At 42.4% G+C, this 18,795-nt stretch overlaps 2 protein-coding genes across 3 annotated transcripts in view; one reads left to right on the top strand and one right to left on the bottom strand.

Annotated features, from left to right (window-relative positions):
* The window catches only part of ddx11 (DEAD/H (Asp-Glu-Ala-Asp/His) box helicase 11), a 36,418-nt gene that overhangs the window by 11,148 nt on the left and 6,475 nt on the right, over positions 1–18,795 (bottom strand). The window lies entirely within an intron of this gene.
* On the top strand, positions 503–18,688 carry LOC129862248 (peptidyl-prolyl cis-trans isomerase FKBP4-like). Its single transcript, XM_055933722.1, has 11 exons — positions 503–598; positions 14,162–14,306; positions 14,392–14,534; positions 14,636–14,756; positions 14,869–15,025; positions 15,198–15,288; positions 15,461–15,544; positions 16,084–16,269; positions 16,405–16,548; positions 16,664–16,759; positions 17,387–18,688. Exons 1-11 carry the CDS (start codon positions 503–505, stop codon positions 17,453–17,455), a joined length of 1,332 nt encoding a protein of 443 aa, XP_055789697.1. The 3' UTR covers positions 17,456–18,688.

Below are 18,795 nucleotides of genomic sequence, written 5' to 3'. Positions count from 1 at the left end.
ACTCAAGAAAGTAATGTGTGAGATAATGTACAGTATTTGTTTAGATGGCGATGAGTCACTTCACGAACGTCCTTTCCAAAGCCCGCCACCCCCCCTTGCAGCGTATCGAAAGTTCTCGGCCCTTCTTCCAGACGCTAGCAGCCTAGACAACTGTCAGATGCTAGAAAGAGAAACAAGCAAGCAACACAGCAAAGTGGACCTCTGGATTTATTAGCTAGCTAAGCAACTCAACGGCACAACTTCAGTTTGGAGACTGGTGCACAGCGATTAACATAAGCGTAATTTGGCACTAAAAGTGCAAACCCAAAATATAGCTTACGAGAAAAGCTGATTCTTATAGCCATCAAGCGCGTTAGCTTTGATTTGTGGCGCAGCTCTCCTTAAGAACCCTAGTTGGTAGCTAGCTCTAATCTAGGCAGTCGAAACTTGCAGTTGTGTGGTTTGCTAGTTAACGTCAGCTAGCTGAGAAGGAGAGGTTTGCAGAAAGAAGTGCTCCAGGGCTATGACTGCGGAAGAGGTGACCAACGAAGGACAGAACATCCCATTACCAATGGAGGGAGAGGATATCACGCAGAAGAAAGATGGAGGGGTTTTAAAGGTAACTAACTAACTAGCGGTCGTCACTAGTTACCAGGGCCACACAGTCTTAAACCCCGCCTATTTCTAACATTTATCTTCTTAAAATGTGATTTTAAACCTAACCACACTGCCAACCTTACACCTAAACCTAACCTTAATTTAAGAACAAAAAACACATTTTTGTTGTCATGAATTTGTACGATATCGCCCATGTTGACTTTGCAGCTGGGTTAACTAGTGGAAACCCTAGCGAGCCAACAAGCTAGCGTTAGCATGCTCGCTATCTAGCCAATAGCAATTCATTGAATGGCATAACCAGCTACCTAGGAGGCTTGACTGAAGAAAATAATGCTAAAATATTTTGGTCAGTTGGCTACAGTAGGGTAATTTAGATTAGTGAGATTTTGCAGCGCAGTCCATGATCTATATGCAACATTTGGGGTTTGCTACTCTAGTTATATCTGCTGGCTAAACTTAACTAACGTTAGCTAACTGGCTGACTAGGTCCTCACATCGTGACGTCACCTCGAACATGCTAACTTCTCCACCAGCCCTATCTTCCCCCAGTAGTATCCAGGTGCAGGCCCGCAGCAGCCTGTGACTAAAACCATAATATCGCCAACTACTGGCTGTGGTTAACCCAGGGGAGAATGACTGCAACACTCGCATTGAAGCCACGAAGTTCAATGCCGAGCACGGTACTGCAGGCATTGTCAGGACACATAACGTTTTTAACAATGCTTTTTTCTGATAAAAACTAGTTTATGTATTTTTATTTAGCCTTTATTTAACTAGGCAACTCAATTAAGAACAAATTCTTATTTACAATGACGGCCTAGGAACAGTGGTTAACTGCCTTGTTCAGGGGCAGAAGGACAGATTCTTGTCAGCTCAGGGATTGATCTAGCAACCTTTCGGTTTCTGTCCCAACGCCCAAACCACTAGGCTACCTACCCCCCAATTCATTGCATCTGCCGTGGAGCCCAGTTTCACAATATTACCTTATGTCCCAGCTGCTTTCCGTAGTTTTGAAGTAATCACGAAAAAAACATGCCTTATTTTAGGGCATTTTTCAACCTGTCAGCTCCTATTAGTTTGTTCTATTGTGCACCTTGGCACCAACTCTCCTTCCGAAAGTTCTATTCCCAGTTTATTGTTCTATGTCACAATGGCTGCTTTGTTATTGTTGTCCATGAGACCTGCCCACATTGCTGGTAGTTAAAATGTAAACAACAACAAAAAATGACTCATGGAACTTTGAGGTCGTCCCATTGTTAACTAAAAGGTATGTCTGTCTTTCGCCAAATATCTTGCAATATGTATATTTTTATTTTTTTCAAGTCGGACACCATTTAAACATGAGAACCTCCTCTTTCTAATTATGTAAGGCAGCGTACTCCGCTGTCATCAAACACTAGCCCCGGAATACCTTTTGCCCTTGGAACGTTGAGCCTCTCTCTTTGTTTTCCTATGGAGAGGCATGCTGGTATATTTTGCCAAATATCTTGCAATGTCGGACACCATTTTAATCAGGATAATCTCTTTCTAATTACACAAGGTTGTCGATCGCTAGACCAGAAACAGTCAAAGTACATTTTTTTTTTCTTACTTCCTCATTATGCAGACATAAGCACACTTGGCACCATCGAGGTGAGGATGTTTACTTTCTACACAAGTTGTTCTTTTTCAGTTTCGTCCAAAGAGCAGATGGTAGTAGTAAAATAAAAAGGGATACATTTCTTTGTGCCTTTTAGGTGAAAAGGAATTCCAGTCAGAAGATGCTCTGCGACCGTTCGATTCCATTCAATTGCTATGAGCTCGCGCTAGTGTTCCAGCTTAGCCAACGTTCTTTTGCCATTTTAAAGCCCTGGGTGAATTTTGACTCATTCTATTGTTCAGCCTACCATTATAGTCATGATACCAATAATTTTTTATATTACACCAGATGTATGTCCTTGAACCGATTTATATAAAAAAAAATAGAATAAAAATCGCACACAGGATGATCATTTAGTAGCTAATGGCAGCCTGCAGTACCCCGGTCAGCCTTGGACTTGAGATAAGGGGGCAGCACTGAGCTAGCCTGCAATGTCACTTCCCGGAGTAGCTCAAACTGCGCATTTTATGTCTTCATAGACAGGTTGGTTGTTTAAATACAACATTATAGTTGTTGGTTGGCTAGCTTGCCAATTTTTGCTATATTAGCATAGATGTGACATCAGTCAAAAAACCTCCAAACAAGATATGGTATCAAGAACAACATAAAACTATACTACAGTAAACATGTCATCCTCTCACGAATGATGCAATTCCCCCCTTGGGCCAATCAGTGTAAATTTGTAAATAAGCCAGTGAGAGCCTACCGAGTGGTGCAGTTGACAGGACATGTCAGAGCAAAAACCAAGCCATGAGGTCGAAGGAATTGTCAGTCGAGCTCTGAGACTGGATTGTGTCAAGGCACAGATCTGGTGAAGGGTACCAATAAAATTATGCAGCATTGAAGATCCCCAAGAACACAGTGGCCTGAATCATTCTTAAATGGAAGAAGTTTGGAACCACCAAGACTCTTGCTAGAGCTGGCTGCCTGGCCTAACTGAGCAATCGGGGGAGAGGGCCTTGGTCAGGGAGGTGATCAAGAACCCAATGGTCACTCTGTCAGAGCTCCAGAGTTCCTCTGGAGATGGGAGAACCTTCCAGAAGGACAACCATCTCTGCAGCACTCTACCAATCAGGTCTTTATGGTGGAGTGGCCAGACAGAAGCCACTCCTTGGTAAAAAGCACATGACAGCCCACTTGGAGTTTGCCAAAAGGCACCTAAATGATTCTTAGACCATGGGAAACAAGATTATCTGGTCTGATGAAGCAAACATTGAGCTCTTTGGCCTGAATGCCAAGCGTCAAGTCTGAAGGAAACCTGGCACCCTCTCTACGGTGAAGCATGGTGATGGCAGCTTCATGCTGTGGGGATGTTTTTCAGCAGCAGGGAGTGGGAGACTTGTCAGGATCGAGGGAATGATGAATGGAGCGAAGTACAGAGAGATCCTTGATGAAAACCAGCTCAGGACCTCAGACTGGGGCGAAGGTTCATCTTCCAACAGGACAACAACCCTAAGCACACAGCTAAGACTACGCAGGAGTGGCTTAGGGACAAGTCTCTGAATATCCTTGAATGTTCCAGCAAGAGCCTGGACTTGAACCTGATCTAAAATCTCTGGAGAGGCCTGAAAATAGCTGTGCAGCAACACTCCCCATCCAACCTGACAGAGCTTGAGAGGATCTGCAGAGAAGAATGGGAGAAACTCCGCAAATACAGGTGTGTAGCGTCATACTCAAGAAGACTCAAGGCTATAATCGCTGCCAAAGGTGCTTTGACAAATTACTGAGTAAAGGGTATAGAATCCTGATGTAAATGTGATGTTTTAAAAAAAAATAATACGTTTGCAAATATTTCCCCCCAAAGTTTTTGCTTTCATAATGGGGTATTGTGTGTAGATTGATGAGGGGGGGGAACGATTTAGTCCATTTTAGAATAAGGGTGCACCTAACACAACACAATGTGGAAAAAGTCAAGGGGTCTGAACTTTTTGAATGCATTGTATGTGGTAGGGATTATGGTGCTTTCAAGACAACTGTGAACTCAGGGGGAAAAATGGGGTCAAGGAAAGGAGGAGAGGAGAATGAAAAGGGAGGTGGGAGATGGGGAAGGAGGAGAGGTAATGGATGTAGGAAAGGAAGCTAGGAAAGAGGTTCAAAGTTTGGGGTCACTGAGAAATGTCCTTGTTTTTGAAAGAAAAGCACATTTTTTTTGTCCATTAAAATAACATCAAATTGAAATAACATCAAATTGATCAGAAATAAGGTGTAGACATTTTTAATGTTCTAAATTACTATTGAAGCTGGAAACAGCTGATTTGTTATGGAATATCTACATAGGCCTACAGAGGCCCATTATCAGCTACAATCACTCCTGTGTTCTAATGGCACGTTGTGTTAGCTAATCCAAGTTTTATCATTTTAAAAGGCTAATCGATCATTAGAAAACCCTTTTGCAATTATGATAGCACAGCTGAAAACTGTTTTGATTTAAAGAAGCAATAAAACTGGCCTTCTTTAGAGTAGTTGAGTATCTGAAGCATCAGCATTTGTGTGTTCGATTCAGGCTCAAAATGTCCAGAAACAAAGACCTTTCTTCTGAAAATCGTCAGTCTATTCTTGTTCTGAGAAATTAAGGCTATTCCATGCGAGAAATTGCCAAGAAACTGAAGATCTCGTACAACACTGTGTACTACTCCCTTCACAGAACAGTTCATACTGGCTCTAACCAGAATTGAAAGAGGAGTGGGAGGCCCCGGTGCACAACGTGCCATTGGAACACATGAGTGATGGTAGCTGATAATGGGGCCCTGTACGCCTATGTAGATATTCCATTAAAAATCTGCCGTTTCCAGCTACAATAGTCATTTACAACATTAACAATGTCTACACTGTATTTATGGTCAATTTGATGTTAAATGGCCAATAAATGTGCTTTTCTTTCAAAAACAACATTTCTAAGTGACCCCAAACTTTTGAACGGTAGTATATGTGGTAGAGATAAACCATGGCCAGTAGAGAGGAAGGAGGCAGGGCATAAAATGTACATTTTGGTCCACCAGCCACTGGCAGGTAGATTTTAAAAATCTACCGGTCGTTCAGATGTTTTACTGGACAAAATTACACCAACAAAACACCAAAAAACAGATGAGCATGTTTTGTAATGTTTCTAAAACAAATGTATTACTAGTAAGAAATGTGATATTGTTTTAATTTGAGTCTTTTAACCAAAATATCACAGAAGAAACATTTTCACTTGCCCCTTTAAGGGTGGGAGGTTACTATGGTAACACGACTCAAGTCATTTTGTGCCTGTGAGATTGAGTTTGACAAGTAGAATCCTTGTCTTCTCTTCCCTAGCAGTTGAAACTTAAATAGATAAATAACCTAGCTTGTGAACAAAACAATATAAATGGCCAGGTAACGCGAGGAAAAGTCTCACTTCAGTAGACTTTTGTTTCAAGTAAATATAAGATTGGTTGTTCTTTGACTGTGCGATTTCATTTACCAGCTATGAAACAAAATGGCAGAAATACTTTGAAAACAGCTACTGCAGCAATTATTTTACTATAAAAGTGTTCATACTTGACTTTTTATTCACAAATGCGATTTGTGGAGCCCTGACCACCCGTGAGGAAAGGAATACAGGAAAGAAAAGTTCACATGTATGTGGTAGGGATTAACCACGGCCAGTAGATGGCGATAGTATTGGTTTTAGTGACAGGCTAGTTTCAGTCTCAGGCTGCTATGGGGTTGCAGCTGGGTGCATCTCACTTCCCCATGTAATCAGAGATGTTATCATTGGTAGGTAGTTTGTACTAGAGGTCGATTTCAAGTTTTCATAACAATCGGAAATCGGTATTTTTGGGGCGCCGATTTGCCGATATTTTTAGTTTTTTTACACCTTTATTTCATCTTTATTTAACTAGGCAAGTCAGTTAAGAACACATTCTTATTTTCAGTGACGGCCTAGGAACTGAGGTAGAACGACATTTTTAACCTTGTCAGCTCGGGGGATCCAATCTTGCAACCTTACAGTTAACTAGTCCAATGCTCTAACACTGATTACATTGCACTCCATGAGGAGCTTGCCTGTGCCGCGAATGCAGTAAGCTAAGGTAAATTGCTAGCTAGCATTAAACTTATCTTATAAAAAACAATCAATCAATGACTGTCATTGCTCCAATATGTACTTAACCATAAACATAAATGCCTTTCTTAAAATCAATACACAAGTATATATTTTTAAACCTGCATATTTAGCTAAAAGATATCCAGGTTAGCAGGCAATATTAACCAGGTGAAATTGTGTCATTTCTCTTGCGTTCATTGCACACCGAGTCAGGGTATGTGCAACAGTTTGGGCCGCCTGGCTCTTTGCGAACTAATTTGCCAGAATTTTACGTAATTATGACATAACATTGAAGGTTGTGCAATGTAACAGGAATATTTAGACTCATGGATGCCACCCGTTAGATAAAATACGGAACGGAATTAACGTTTTGTTTTCGAGGTGATAGTTTCCGGATTAGTCAAAGGTATATGGTTTAGAGAGAAATAGTCGACGCGTTATAATTCCTGTAATAACTTGCGGCTGAACTTAACAGGGGTTCCTTCGTTATTTTACCGTTCATGTCTTCCATAGAGAAAGTCTTGATCTACTTCAAATAAGGTCTGTGTTTCGTGCAGGCTTAAACCGCCTCGACGTTTTGATACCCGTGTAAATCTCACTAGGATAAGGTAACGGTTGTCAACATATTTTCATAAATCCACTCTACAAAAAAATGATCTTCGCTTATATTTAGCCAATATTGATCAGAGTTACCTTGTCCTATGGATATCTACACAGTTATAAATTTGGCAAGGTGGTGTAAGCCTACACGAAACACAGACCTTATTTTAAGTGAATCTAAAAATATCTTATGGAATAAATGAAGGAACCGCTTTTCAGATTTTGCTAGAAGGTGTCATGAGAATTATGACTCGCACTTTGGTCGTCAATTCTTACCATGCCCATTATTAAAATAGGATTTCCTGCATATAGAAATGACAGTTTTTGTTTTCAACATTCATCACAGGTAACTTAAGCTATATTTTTTATTCAAACAGTTGAGACTATTTGTCTCCTAAGCAGACTCTTCAGTATCATTGTCACTTCAGCTGTGTGTGTGTATTTATGTATTATATTAAGTTAAAATAAGTGTTCATTGTTCATTCAGTATTGTTGCAGTTGTCATTATTACAAAAATGTGTGTGTGTGTATGATATATATATACATATATTTTTATTTTATATAAAATCGGCCGAATAATCGGCATCAGCTTTTTTTTGGTTCTCTAATAATCGGTATCGGCTTTTTTTTTGTCCTCTAATAATCGGTATCGGCGTTGAAAAATCATAATCGGTCGACCTCTAGTTTGTACTGTCACTGAAATATGTGTTTCTGTAGCTAACTATCAAATGTCTAGTCATCACTATTCAGACTTAGCAGTGATCTAAACGTGTCTTAGTTTTGGCTAGAAGGTTCTGGCCTGGTATAAGCATTTCATAGTTTCTTGTTTGTCAGCAAACATATCTGGTTACCTGGACGTTTTCTAGAACCTGCCATATTTGGGTTACCCACAGCTGCTTGGAGTGGGGGGTGTGGAGATTCTCATTCTGGTTTTGGTGACCTGACCCTTCCTTGCTGAATATCCTATTTCTGCAGGCAGTGTGGCTGGTCAATGTTGACACTGAGAAGTGTGTGTGTGAGAGAGAGAGACTGTCAGTCATTCTGGCCCATGGTGTATTTCCCTAAAGGCAGACTTGCAGCACATGGTGTCTCAGACAGTTTCCACATCATCACACAAATAAATCACCTCTTGAACAGTTTGAGCCCACAACCCACAACCCAAGACCTAAACACAACAGCAGCCCAAAGTACTAGACTACATGCAGTAAGCATGCACCTGTTAACTTCTTTCAGATCAGTGGTACGGTAGCGTCCCACCTCTTCAACATCCGGTGAAATTGCAGAGCGCCAAATTCAAATTAAATTACTATAAATGTTTAACTTTCATAAAATCACAAGTGCAATACATCAAAATAAAGCTTAACTTCTTGTTAATCCAGCCGCCGTGTCAGATTTCAAAAAGGCTTTACGGCGGAAGCAAACCATGCGATTATCTGAGGACAGCGCCCAGCATACCAACACATGAAAAACATATTTCAACCAGGCAGGTGTGACACAAAAGTCAGAAATAAAGATATAATTCATGCCTTACCTTAGATCTACTTCTGTTGGCACTCCAAAATGTCCCAGAAACATCACAAATAGTCCTTTTGTTCGATAAATTTCTTATTTATATCCCCGAAATGTCCATTTATTTGACGCGTTTGATTCAGAAATACACCGGTTCCAACTCGCCCAACATGACTAAAAACTATCTAATAAGTTACCTGTAAACTTGGTACAAACATTTCAAACAACTTTCCTAATCCAACCTTAGATATCCTAAAACGTAAATAATCGATAAAATTTAAGACTGAATATACTGTGTTTAATAACGGATAAAAACAACGTGGAGCGAGCTCCAGTTCACGCGCGCCACACAGAAGAGTCCACTTGGCTTGACACTGACAATGAACAGCCCTACTTCTTCATTTCTCTAAAGAAAAACATCAACCAATTTCTAAAGACTGTTGACATCTAGTGGAAGCCATAGGAACTGCAACCACGTTCCTCATAAATATAGTTTCCCATAGAAAGCCAACTGAAAACACAGTGACCTCAATTTTTTTTCCCCTGGATGGTTTGTCCTCTGGGTTTCGCCTGATGTAATTTTAAGTTTTTAGAAACTTTAGAAAACACTATCTAAATCTGCCAATGCATATCCTAGCTTCTGGGCCTGAGAAAAGGGCAGTTTACTTTGGGGACGCTTTTCATCCGGACGTGAAAATACTGCCCCCTATCCCAATGAAGTTAAGAAATTGACTGTCAGAACTGTTAGAACCTCCATAGATTGATGAGGAATTTAAAAACTGTATGGTTGAAAGAGATGGGGCAAAAGGAGTGGCTAATAAGTCTGGCTGTACATCTGACTGGCTGACTTACTGCAAATTGAGACATATGAGACTAAACTCAACAACATCAAAAAGAAGAAACTGTATTATGAAGCCAAGATCAATGATATAAGGAATGATGGAAAAAAACGTAGGATTACTTTTAAATTAAGTTATGGGCAGAAAGATAAATTCAACTCCATCAGATGGAGTATTTATCACAACCATTTGATGTTGCCAATTATTTTAATGATTACTTCATTGGCAAACTTAGGCAGGACATGCCAATGAACAGTGAGCCATTGTATTCATGCATAAAAAAACAAATAATGAAAGAAAAGCATTGCAAGTTTTGAATTTTGTGAAGTTAGTGTGGGAGAGGTAGAAAAATGATTTAACGATCAATAATGGCAAACCTCCTGGCATTAACTACTTAGATGGAAAGATACTGAGGATAGTAGCTGACTCTAGCCACTCCTATCTGTCATATCTTTAACCCTTGTTTGGGTCTGTGGGACCAATTTTCAATGTTTATTAAAATAAATGATAATTATTTTTTCAACCTGAGACTCTTTGGCCTTTGCTCATTTTCTGTGAAGAACATGTAAAATAACACATTTTCATTGAGTGCACCCCCCTACACATTTATATTACATATTTGGTGTTTGGGTCCACTGGACCCGAGGGGAATAAGTGTGTGTTTGTGAAAACAAGTAAAAAATGTAACAAAAAGGTTTGCTGTGTGCCTTCATTCTGTCTTCCTCCTCCCTGGGCCTGCTGTTTCAACATAGGCAGGGAGACAGACAGGTTCTTGGTGCTGTCTCCTGCTTTTCGCACTCTCTTTACCTTTTGTAGTGTGTGAAACTACACAATGTCTTGATGGAACCGGCACAATATTATTACAATAGATTATTTTGATACATTGTGGGAAAATGCAGAATTTTTTACACTCCAATTGGGGGAGAGACACAACAAATAAATAGCTTTGCATGTGTGGCTCCTTACCACAATCAATCAATATGGCAAAAATCTCTGCTCAGAGGTAGAGAAGCTAGTGTGGAAGGAGCGTCTTCCATTTTGGAAGATGAAGAGCTCCCACCTCAGGCCTGTTCCATGTATTCAACAACTATCAATTGCTCTAGTTTGCGACACATTCCCAGTGTCCTACGTGCCAAATAAAGGCACAAATGTGGTACTCATGAGTACGCTACATAGGGATGGGAGAATCTGTGGCCAGGAACATCAAAAACCAGAAATCATAATGGATCGCAATGCCACAAAAGGAGGGGTGGACAATTTAGACAAGCTGGTGACTGGCTACAGCTGCAAAAGAAGAACCCTACGTTAGCCACTTGTGATGTTCTTAAACATCTTGGACATCTCGGCGTACAACGCGTTTGTCATCTGGATGGCGTTGAACCCAGATTAGGACAGAGAGAAGCTGCAGAGGAGACGGCTCTTTCTCGAGGAGCTGGGCAAGGCATTATTAAGAACTCTAATCCCGATAAAGCAACATATCCCAAGGACCCCAGCTTCTGCAGCCATCGTGAGGAGGATTCAGGAGGATGCTGGTGCCCCATCCGCTCGACCCACAGAACCAAGAACTCCAATACCGGAAGTAAGTGTGAGTAGTGTTGTTGTGTGTGTCTGACTCCTACCTTGGCATGTTGTTACTAAATTCAGCAAAAAAAGAAAAGTCCCTTTTTCAGGACCCTGTCTTTCAAAGATAATTTGTAAAAATCCAAATAACGTCACAGATCTTCATTGTAAAGGGTTTAAACACTGTTTCCCATGTTCAATGAACTATAAACAATTAATGAACATGCACCTGTGGAACGATCGTTAAGACACTAACAGCTTAGACGGCAGGCAATTAAGGTCACAGTTATGAAAACTTAGGACACTGAAGAGGCCTTTCTACTGACTCTGAAAAACACCAAAAGAAAGATGCCCAGGGTCCCTGCTCATCTGTGTGAACGTGCCTGAGGCATGAGGACTGCAGATGTGGACAGGGCAATAAATTGCAATGTCCATACTGTGAGACGCCTAAGACAGCGCTACAGGGAGACAGGACGGACAGATGATCGTCCTCGCAGTGGCAGACGACGTGTAACAACACCTGCACAGGATCGGTACATCCAGACATCACACCTGCGGGACAGGTACAGGATGGCAACAGCAACTGCCCGAGTTACACCAGGAACGCCCAATCCCTCCATCAGTGCTCAGACTGTCCGCAATAGGCTGAGAGAGGCTGGACTGAGGGCTTGTTGGCCTGTTGTAAGGCAGGTCCTCACCAGACATCACCGGCAACAACGTTGCCTATGGGCACAAACCCACCGTCGCTGGACCAGATAGGACTGGCAAAAAGTGCTCTTCACTGATGAGTTGCGGTTTTGTCTCACCAGGGGTGATGGTCGGATTCGCGTTTATTGTCGAAGGAATGAGCGTTACACCGAAGCCTGTATTCTGGAGCGGGATTGATTTGGAGGTAGAGGGTCCGTCATGGTCTGAGACAGTGTGTCACAGCATCATTGGACTGAGCTTGTTGTCATTGTCTGCAATCTCAACGCTGTGCGTTACAGGGAAGACATCCTCCCTCATGTGGTACCCTTCCTGCAGGCTCATCCTGACATGACCCTCCAGCATGACAATGCCACCAGCCATACTGCTCGTTCTGTGCGTGATTTCCTGCAAGACAGGAATGTCAGTGTTCTGCCATGGCCAGCGAAGAGCCTGGATCTCAATCCAATTGAGCACGTCTGGAACCTGCTTGATCGGAGGGTGAGGTCTAGAAATGTCTGGGAACTTGCAGGTGCCTTGGTGGAAGAGTGGGATAACATCTCCCAGCAAGAACTGGCAAATCTGGTGCAGTCCACGAGGAGGAGATGCACTGCAGTACTTAATGCAGCGGGTGGCCAACCAGATACTGACTGTTACTTTTGATTTTGACCCCCCCCCTCCCCTTTGTTTAGGGACACATTATTCCATTTCTGTTAGTCACATGTCTGTGGAACTTGTTCAGTTTGTCTGTTGTTGAATGTTATGTTCCTACAAATATTTATACATGTTAAGTTTGATGAAAATAACACAGTTGACAATTGAGTAAACATTTCTTTTTTTGCTGAGTTTATATATGTGAATGTGTGAGATGTTAGTAAAATTCCTGAACTAAGTGTTTATCATCCTAGATTGCAGCCGGTAGTAACAAGAAGAATCGCTGCCATGTGTGTGGACCCAAGAAGGACAGAAAGACACGTGCATCAAGTGCAAGAAATACATTTGCAACACACACACAGTAAAACTCTGTCCCTCATGTGGTGTGTAGACCGGCCTTCATTTCTGTTCAATTGGGCTCATTTATCATTTCCATAAAATACTGTATGTACAATTTGTCCTTCCAGTTTGTTCAAAGCAAATAACATCAATAGTGATGAAAACCTTGTTTCATTTATATTTTTTCAAGATAAACATTATTTATTCCACCAATGTCTTGATTTGAGATTTTTGCTCACAAAAACCATTTGATTAAAAAAAACGAATAGTGCTTTTGTTGATAAATGTGAACTAGCAGAGGTCAATGGCAAATTTGAATCATGTATGCTGTCTATATTGCTTGTAATTGATATAAGTCAACATCTTAAGTGTTAAGTATTTTTATGTAAATTGTTATGGCTGTATTGTTTTAAAAACCCAATGATGTTGTGGGTCCATCAGACCCACGAACATTGGGTGACTAACCCTTGTGTGGTGTTCCATGTTTTTGTTAATCTGAGCCTAGAGAAAAGTATTTGTCCTCAGGCCTGGAGGGAAGCAATAGTAAGCAGCCTTTACTGGTTCTAACAGCAGACTTATATAAGCTTGCTGCCAGCTCTTAGCAAACTGTTGGAAAGAATGGTGTTTGACCAAATACAATGCTATTTCTCAACATGTACTGCACTGACACAAATGACTGATGATTGGTTGAAAGAAATTGATAGTAATAAGATTGTGGGAGCTGTACTGTTAGATTTCAGTGTAGCATTTGATATTATTGACCAAAACCTGTTGAGAAAACAATGGTGTTATGGCGTTTCAACCTCTGCCATATCGTGGCTTCAGAGATGTTGATCTAATAGAACTGAAAGGGTTTTCTTTAATGGAAGCTTTTCTAATGTCAAACATGTAAAATGTGGTGTACTGCAGGGCAGTTCTCTAGGCCCTCTACTCTTTTCTATTTTTACCAATGGCCTGCCACTGGCATTAAACAAAACGTGTGTCCATGTGTGTTGATGATTCAACCATATACACATCAGCAACCACAGCTAATGAAGTCAATGAAACTCTTAACAAAGAGTTGCAGTCTGTTTTGGAATGGCTGGTCCTGAACATCTCTAAAACGAAGCGCATTGTATTTGGTACAAATCATTCCTTAAGTGCTAGACCTCAGCTGAATCTGGGAATGAATGATGTGGCTGTTGAACAAGTTGAGGAGACTAAATTACTTGGCGTTAGCTTTTCACAGTCCCCAAATCCAAACAAATTCCAGAAAGTGTACAGTATTATATAGAGCCATTATTGCATGGAACTCTTCCATCTCATATTGTTCAAATGAACAGCACACCTGGTTTAAAAAAAACTGATAAAGCAACACCTCACAGCACAACGCCTCTCCCCTATTTGACCTAGATAGTTTGTATGTTTTGATATCTAGACTACGTGTGCCTTTTTTACATAATTTTTTAAAAATTTATTAGGTTTTGTCCTTGAGCTGTTGTCTATTTAATGTTCTGTATTATGTTATGGTTTGTGTGGACCCCAGGAAGAGTAGCTGCTGCTTTTGCAACAGATAATGGGGATCCTAATAAAATACCTAACTCTACCACAGACAGACTATGCCATACACTGCTACAGCACAACTAACCTTCACTGTCGCTCTTTCCCTCTCTCCCTCCCCTACATCTGTAGTTAGTGAAGCAAGAGGGCACAGGGACTGAGCTGCCTATGACGGGGGACAAGGTGTTTGTTCACTATGTTGGCACGCTGCTGGATGGAACTCCATTTGACTCCAGTCGCGAACGAGGAGAGAAGTTCTCCTTTGAGCTGGGCAAAGGTGTGTGTGTGTGTGTGTGTGTGTGTGTGTGTGTGTGTTGAAGTACACGCCTTGTGATCAAGACATTTGACCTGTGTGTGTGTAGGTCAGGTAATCAAGGCGTGGGACCTGGGAGTGGCAACTATGAAAGTAGGAGAGATTAGCCAGCTGATGTGTAAACCAGAGTACGCCTACGGCACCGCCGGCAGCCCCCCGAAGATACCCCCCAATGCTATTCTTGTCTTCCAGGTAACCTTTTGTCTGTGAGGGATTAAGTCTGTTTTAGGTAAACATTCGGTGTCAACATTGACGTGTGTGACTGAGTGCTTAAATTGATGTGTGTGTGTTAGGTGGAGCTGTTTGAGTTTCGAGGTGAGGACATCACTGAGGGAGAGGATGGCGGAATCATCCGTCGCATCATCACTAAGGGAGCCGGATACTCCAAACCTAATGAAGGAGCTGCGGTAGAAGGTACACACACAAACATATCATCGTCATCAAAAAAGAACAGGGATATTCCAAACTAAGACCTACTGTACAGGCTACAAGCTCTCACACCTTTCTCGGTCTCTTTCCCCTGCAGTGTGTGTGGAGGGCAGCTGTGAGGGCAAGGTCTTTGACCAGAGGGAGCTGAAGTTTGAGTTGGGAGATGGAAAGAGTTTGGGTCTGCCAAGTGGAGTGGAGAAAGCCCTGACCGCCATGGAACAGGGAGAGGAGTCACTCTTCATCATCAAACCCAAGTAATACACACACACACATTAAAAACCTAGTCTACATACTATGTTGTTATTTTGAGAAATGTATAATGCTGTGTTCTCTGGGTATATTGGCTGAGTTGTGTGGCTGTGTATGTATGGATATCTAATTGTAGTGTGTATCGATATGAATTTCTAAGTGTGTGTGTGTGTGTAGGTATGGCTATGGAAACATAGGAAGCAGCAAGTACAGTATTCCTGGTGGAGCTACTCTGCAGTACAAACTCAAACTGACCACCTTCGAGAAGGTATGACCCCTCACCCTTTAGCAATGTGAACCAGAGGGTCCTGTCCAGAGACATGCCTTAGGCATTTTATTCATGACATTTACAAACTGTTTGCCTACTAAGTGTGCCCCAGATGAGTCTGGTGTTTTGAGATGTGATTTGCTGGCTGACTGAAGCATTTCCTATTCCCCAGGCCAAGGAATCCTGGGAGATGAACTCAGCAGAGAAACTGGAGCAGAGCGTCATCATCAAGGAGAAAGGAACACAGTACTTCAAGGTTTAGATTTTAGTCATTTAGCAGATCCAGAGAGACATATAGGAGCAATTAGGATTAAGTACCTTGCTCAAGGGCACATCGACAGGTTCTTAACCGCTAGGCTACCTGTGTGTGGGTGGAGAGAAGTAGCTTCAAGCAGCAGTGCAGTATAACTAGGCAGGTCACTCGTGATACAAGTCAGTATTAGACATCCAGCCTTGTCTGGGGATGTCGGGAGATGATGTGGAAACGCGCTGTTGCCTTTTAAATATGTTTTATTTTTGCGGTGGGGTTGGCGGATGGGTTTAAGCGTCTGCCTCTGGTGCAAAAGGTTGCATGTTTGAATCCAGCAGCGATGGAAAGTTGTTTTTTAGATTTTTGTTTTAAGCCTATCCCAAACCATAACCCTTACCTTAGGCATTAACTCCAAATGGCTAACTTTAAGATTTCGGAGATAACCTGAAACACTTTGAAATTTGACGTTTGAACCTGGATGAATGTATAATTCTGAGGTGAGACTGTGTGAGCTTGTTTAGTATAACGTGTGTGTGTGTGTGTAGGAAGGGAAGCATCGCCAAGCGTCTGTCCAGTATAAGAGGATTGTGTCATGGCTGGAGAATGAATCAAGTTTGCCTGAGGCGGAGGACCAGAAAGCTAAAGCCCTGCGATTGGCTGCTCACCTCAACCTGGCCATGTGCTTCATCAAGCTTCAGGAACCAAGCTCTGCCTTCGATAACTGTGACAAGGTACACACAGACTCACTTAGGAGACACACACACCTGACCTGACTGTATCTGAACATATCTGACTTCCTAAATATTCCACACCAAACCTATTCCCCAACTTACTTTTGGTTTCTGCTCTCTCGCGTGTGTGCGAAGGCCCTGGAGCTAGACGAATCCAATGAAAAGGCTCTATTCCGGAGGGGGGAGGCACTGTTTGCCATGAAGGAGTTTGATAGGGCGAGAGCAGACTTCCAGCGCGTCACCCAACTTTATCCTAGCAACAAGGCCGCCAAGAGCCAGGTACTGTACTAGAATGGTCTTTGTGTGCCCCGTCTAAACTTCCCTCTCCTCTCATCTGGATGTCCATCTCTGCTTGCTCTTTGTCTGATCCGGGGCTCTCTGTCTGCCCTCCCAGGTGGCTCTGTGCCAGAAACAGATTAAGGAGCAGCATGAGAAGGACAAGAGGCTCTACGCCAACATGTTCCAGAAGTTCGCAGAGAGAGACGCCAAGGTGAGTCAAACAGCCAACACACTACACATTTCCCGTACCAACCCTACACTTCCCCTAGCTCCTACAGATTAAACTCTTCCCCTAGCCCCAAGGTGAGTTGAGATTGAATACTGGAGAGACATCAGAACAGATTAACCCACACTTAGCATCATATAAGAAAGAGTTCCACAGGGATGCTGGCCCATGTTGACTCCAATGCTTCCCACAGTTGTCAAGTTAGCTGGATGTCCTTTGGGTGGTGGACCATTCTTGATACACACGGGAAACTGTTGAGTGTGAAAAACCCAGCAGCATTGCAGTTCTTGACACACTCAAACCAGTGTGCCTGGAAGCTACTACCATACCCTTTTCAAAGGCACTTCAATCTTTTGTCTGGCCCATTCACACTCTGAATGGCACACATACACATACCATGTCTCAACTGTCTCGAGGCTTAAAAATCCTTCTTTAACCTGTCTCCTTCCCTTCAACTACACTGAAGGGGATTTAACAAGTGACATCAATAAGGGATCATAGCTTTCACCTGGTTAGCCTATGTTATGGAAAGAGCATGTTCTTAATGTTTTGTATACACAGTGTAAATTACTGTTTTAATGTCTCTCTCTTTGTTTCTGCTGTGATGAACAGAAGGAGGCTGACAAGGGGACGGAGAACGTAGGTGGGATGGATGTAGAGGAAAGTGGAGGACTGGAGTAATGACTACGGGAGAAAGATGTCAGACTGTGTCATGAAGACTTTTAAAACTTCAGACATTCGTGTTTATAAAGAGAGAATGTGTTTGTGATAAGCGTGTGTGTCCATGGCTCAACTATCTCATGTGTGTGTGTCTGCGTGCTATCGTCATGGCAGCTAGCTGGCTGGGTGGGCCTTCTGTAGCTGACTGCACTCAGGAGGTGTGGCTAAAAGGAGTGCCCCCCATCCCTCTGGTTAGCATGTAGCAGGCTGTCCCTCCACCACTCCCGCTACTTTTCTCCCCCCCCCCCCCCCCCCCCCCTCTCTACTCATAGAGCTCTTTGCTTAATGGAGTTGGAAGCCCAGTACTGGGTATTTGTGTGTGTGTGTGTAAACCCCCCTTTCACCCAGCAAGGGCTAATCCCCAAACCCCCTTCACTTCTCACCACCTTCCAAGGCCAACTGATCAACTCCTGGGGACTGCTTCATGTGTATGTGTGACTGCTTGTCCGCAGACAGTAGCAGCTCCCTCTCTAGCAGCAGTCATGCTAACTAAACGGTTGCTCTCTGCTTCTCAAACGCACTGTATGTTCTTACTCTGGGTTTATGTTCTTCATGGGATGATGATTTACTTCACACCTAGAAGGGTGTGTGTGAAGCAGCTTAAGCCGCTTCTTCTGGTCAGACTGAACCAGTATAAAGCTCAGTCACATTACATATATAGTCTTACTTAGTCTGTCTGCATTCCAAATGACACTCTATACCTTGTAGATCAGGGTTTCCCAAATGTGATCCTGGGGCCCCCAATGTTGCACGTTTTGATTTTCCCCCAACACTACACAGCTGATTCAAAGAATCAAAGCTTGATGATGAGTTGGTTGATTTAATTATCTGTGTGGTACTAGGGCGGGGGGGGGGGGCCGAGTTTGGGAGACCCTGTTGTAGATGACTCAATATGCCCTACTTTTTGACCAATGGTCAGAGGTGGCTACTAAAGTAGTGCACTATATAGGTAATGGGTGTCATTTGAGATGCAGACTTACTGTAATCTTCTTGCATACAGCATTTCCAGCAGACCTGGCTCTAGGTTCAGCTAACAAGGTCATGTGAAGCAGAGCAGCTAGGGAGTGACATTGGTCTGGGTTTGGGGTGTCAACTGCATGCTGGTTGGTTGGGGGGGAGGTCGATCTGATTGTAGCATCACGATTGGTTCTCAGACTGAAGGCTCTAATGACTAATAAACAGAAATTACTCAAACTTTGGTCTGTGTCCTCATTTTTTGTACTTAGGTCACTGTACCTTTTGACCAATCGATTTTGTAGTATACAGTGGAAACAAAAGTAGTTTTTACAAGACTGACAAAT

Source organism: Salvelinus fontinalis, chromosome 9, assembly GCF_029448725.1.
Source record: "Salvelinus fontinalis isolate EN_2023a chromosome 9, ASM2944872v1, whole genome shotgun sequence".
NCBI lineage: Eukaryota > Metazoa > Chordata > Actinopteri > Salmoniformes > Salmonidae > Salvelinus > Salvelinus fontinalis.
Note: the sequence above shows the minus strand (reverse complement) of the source record. Positions and strands in the feature narration are given on the sequence as shown.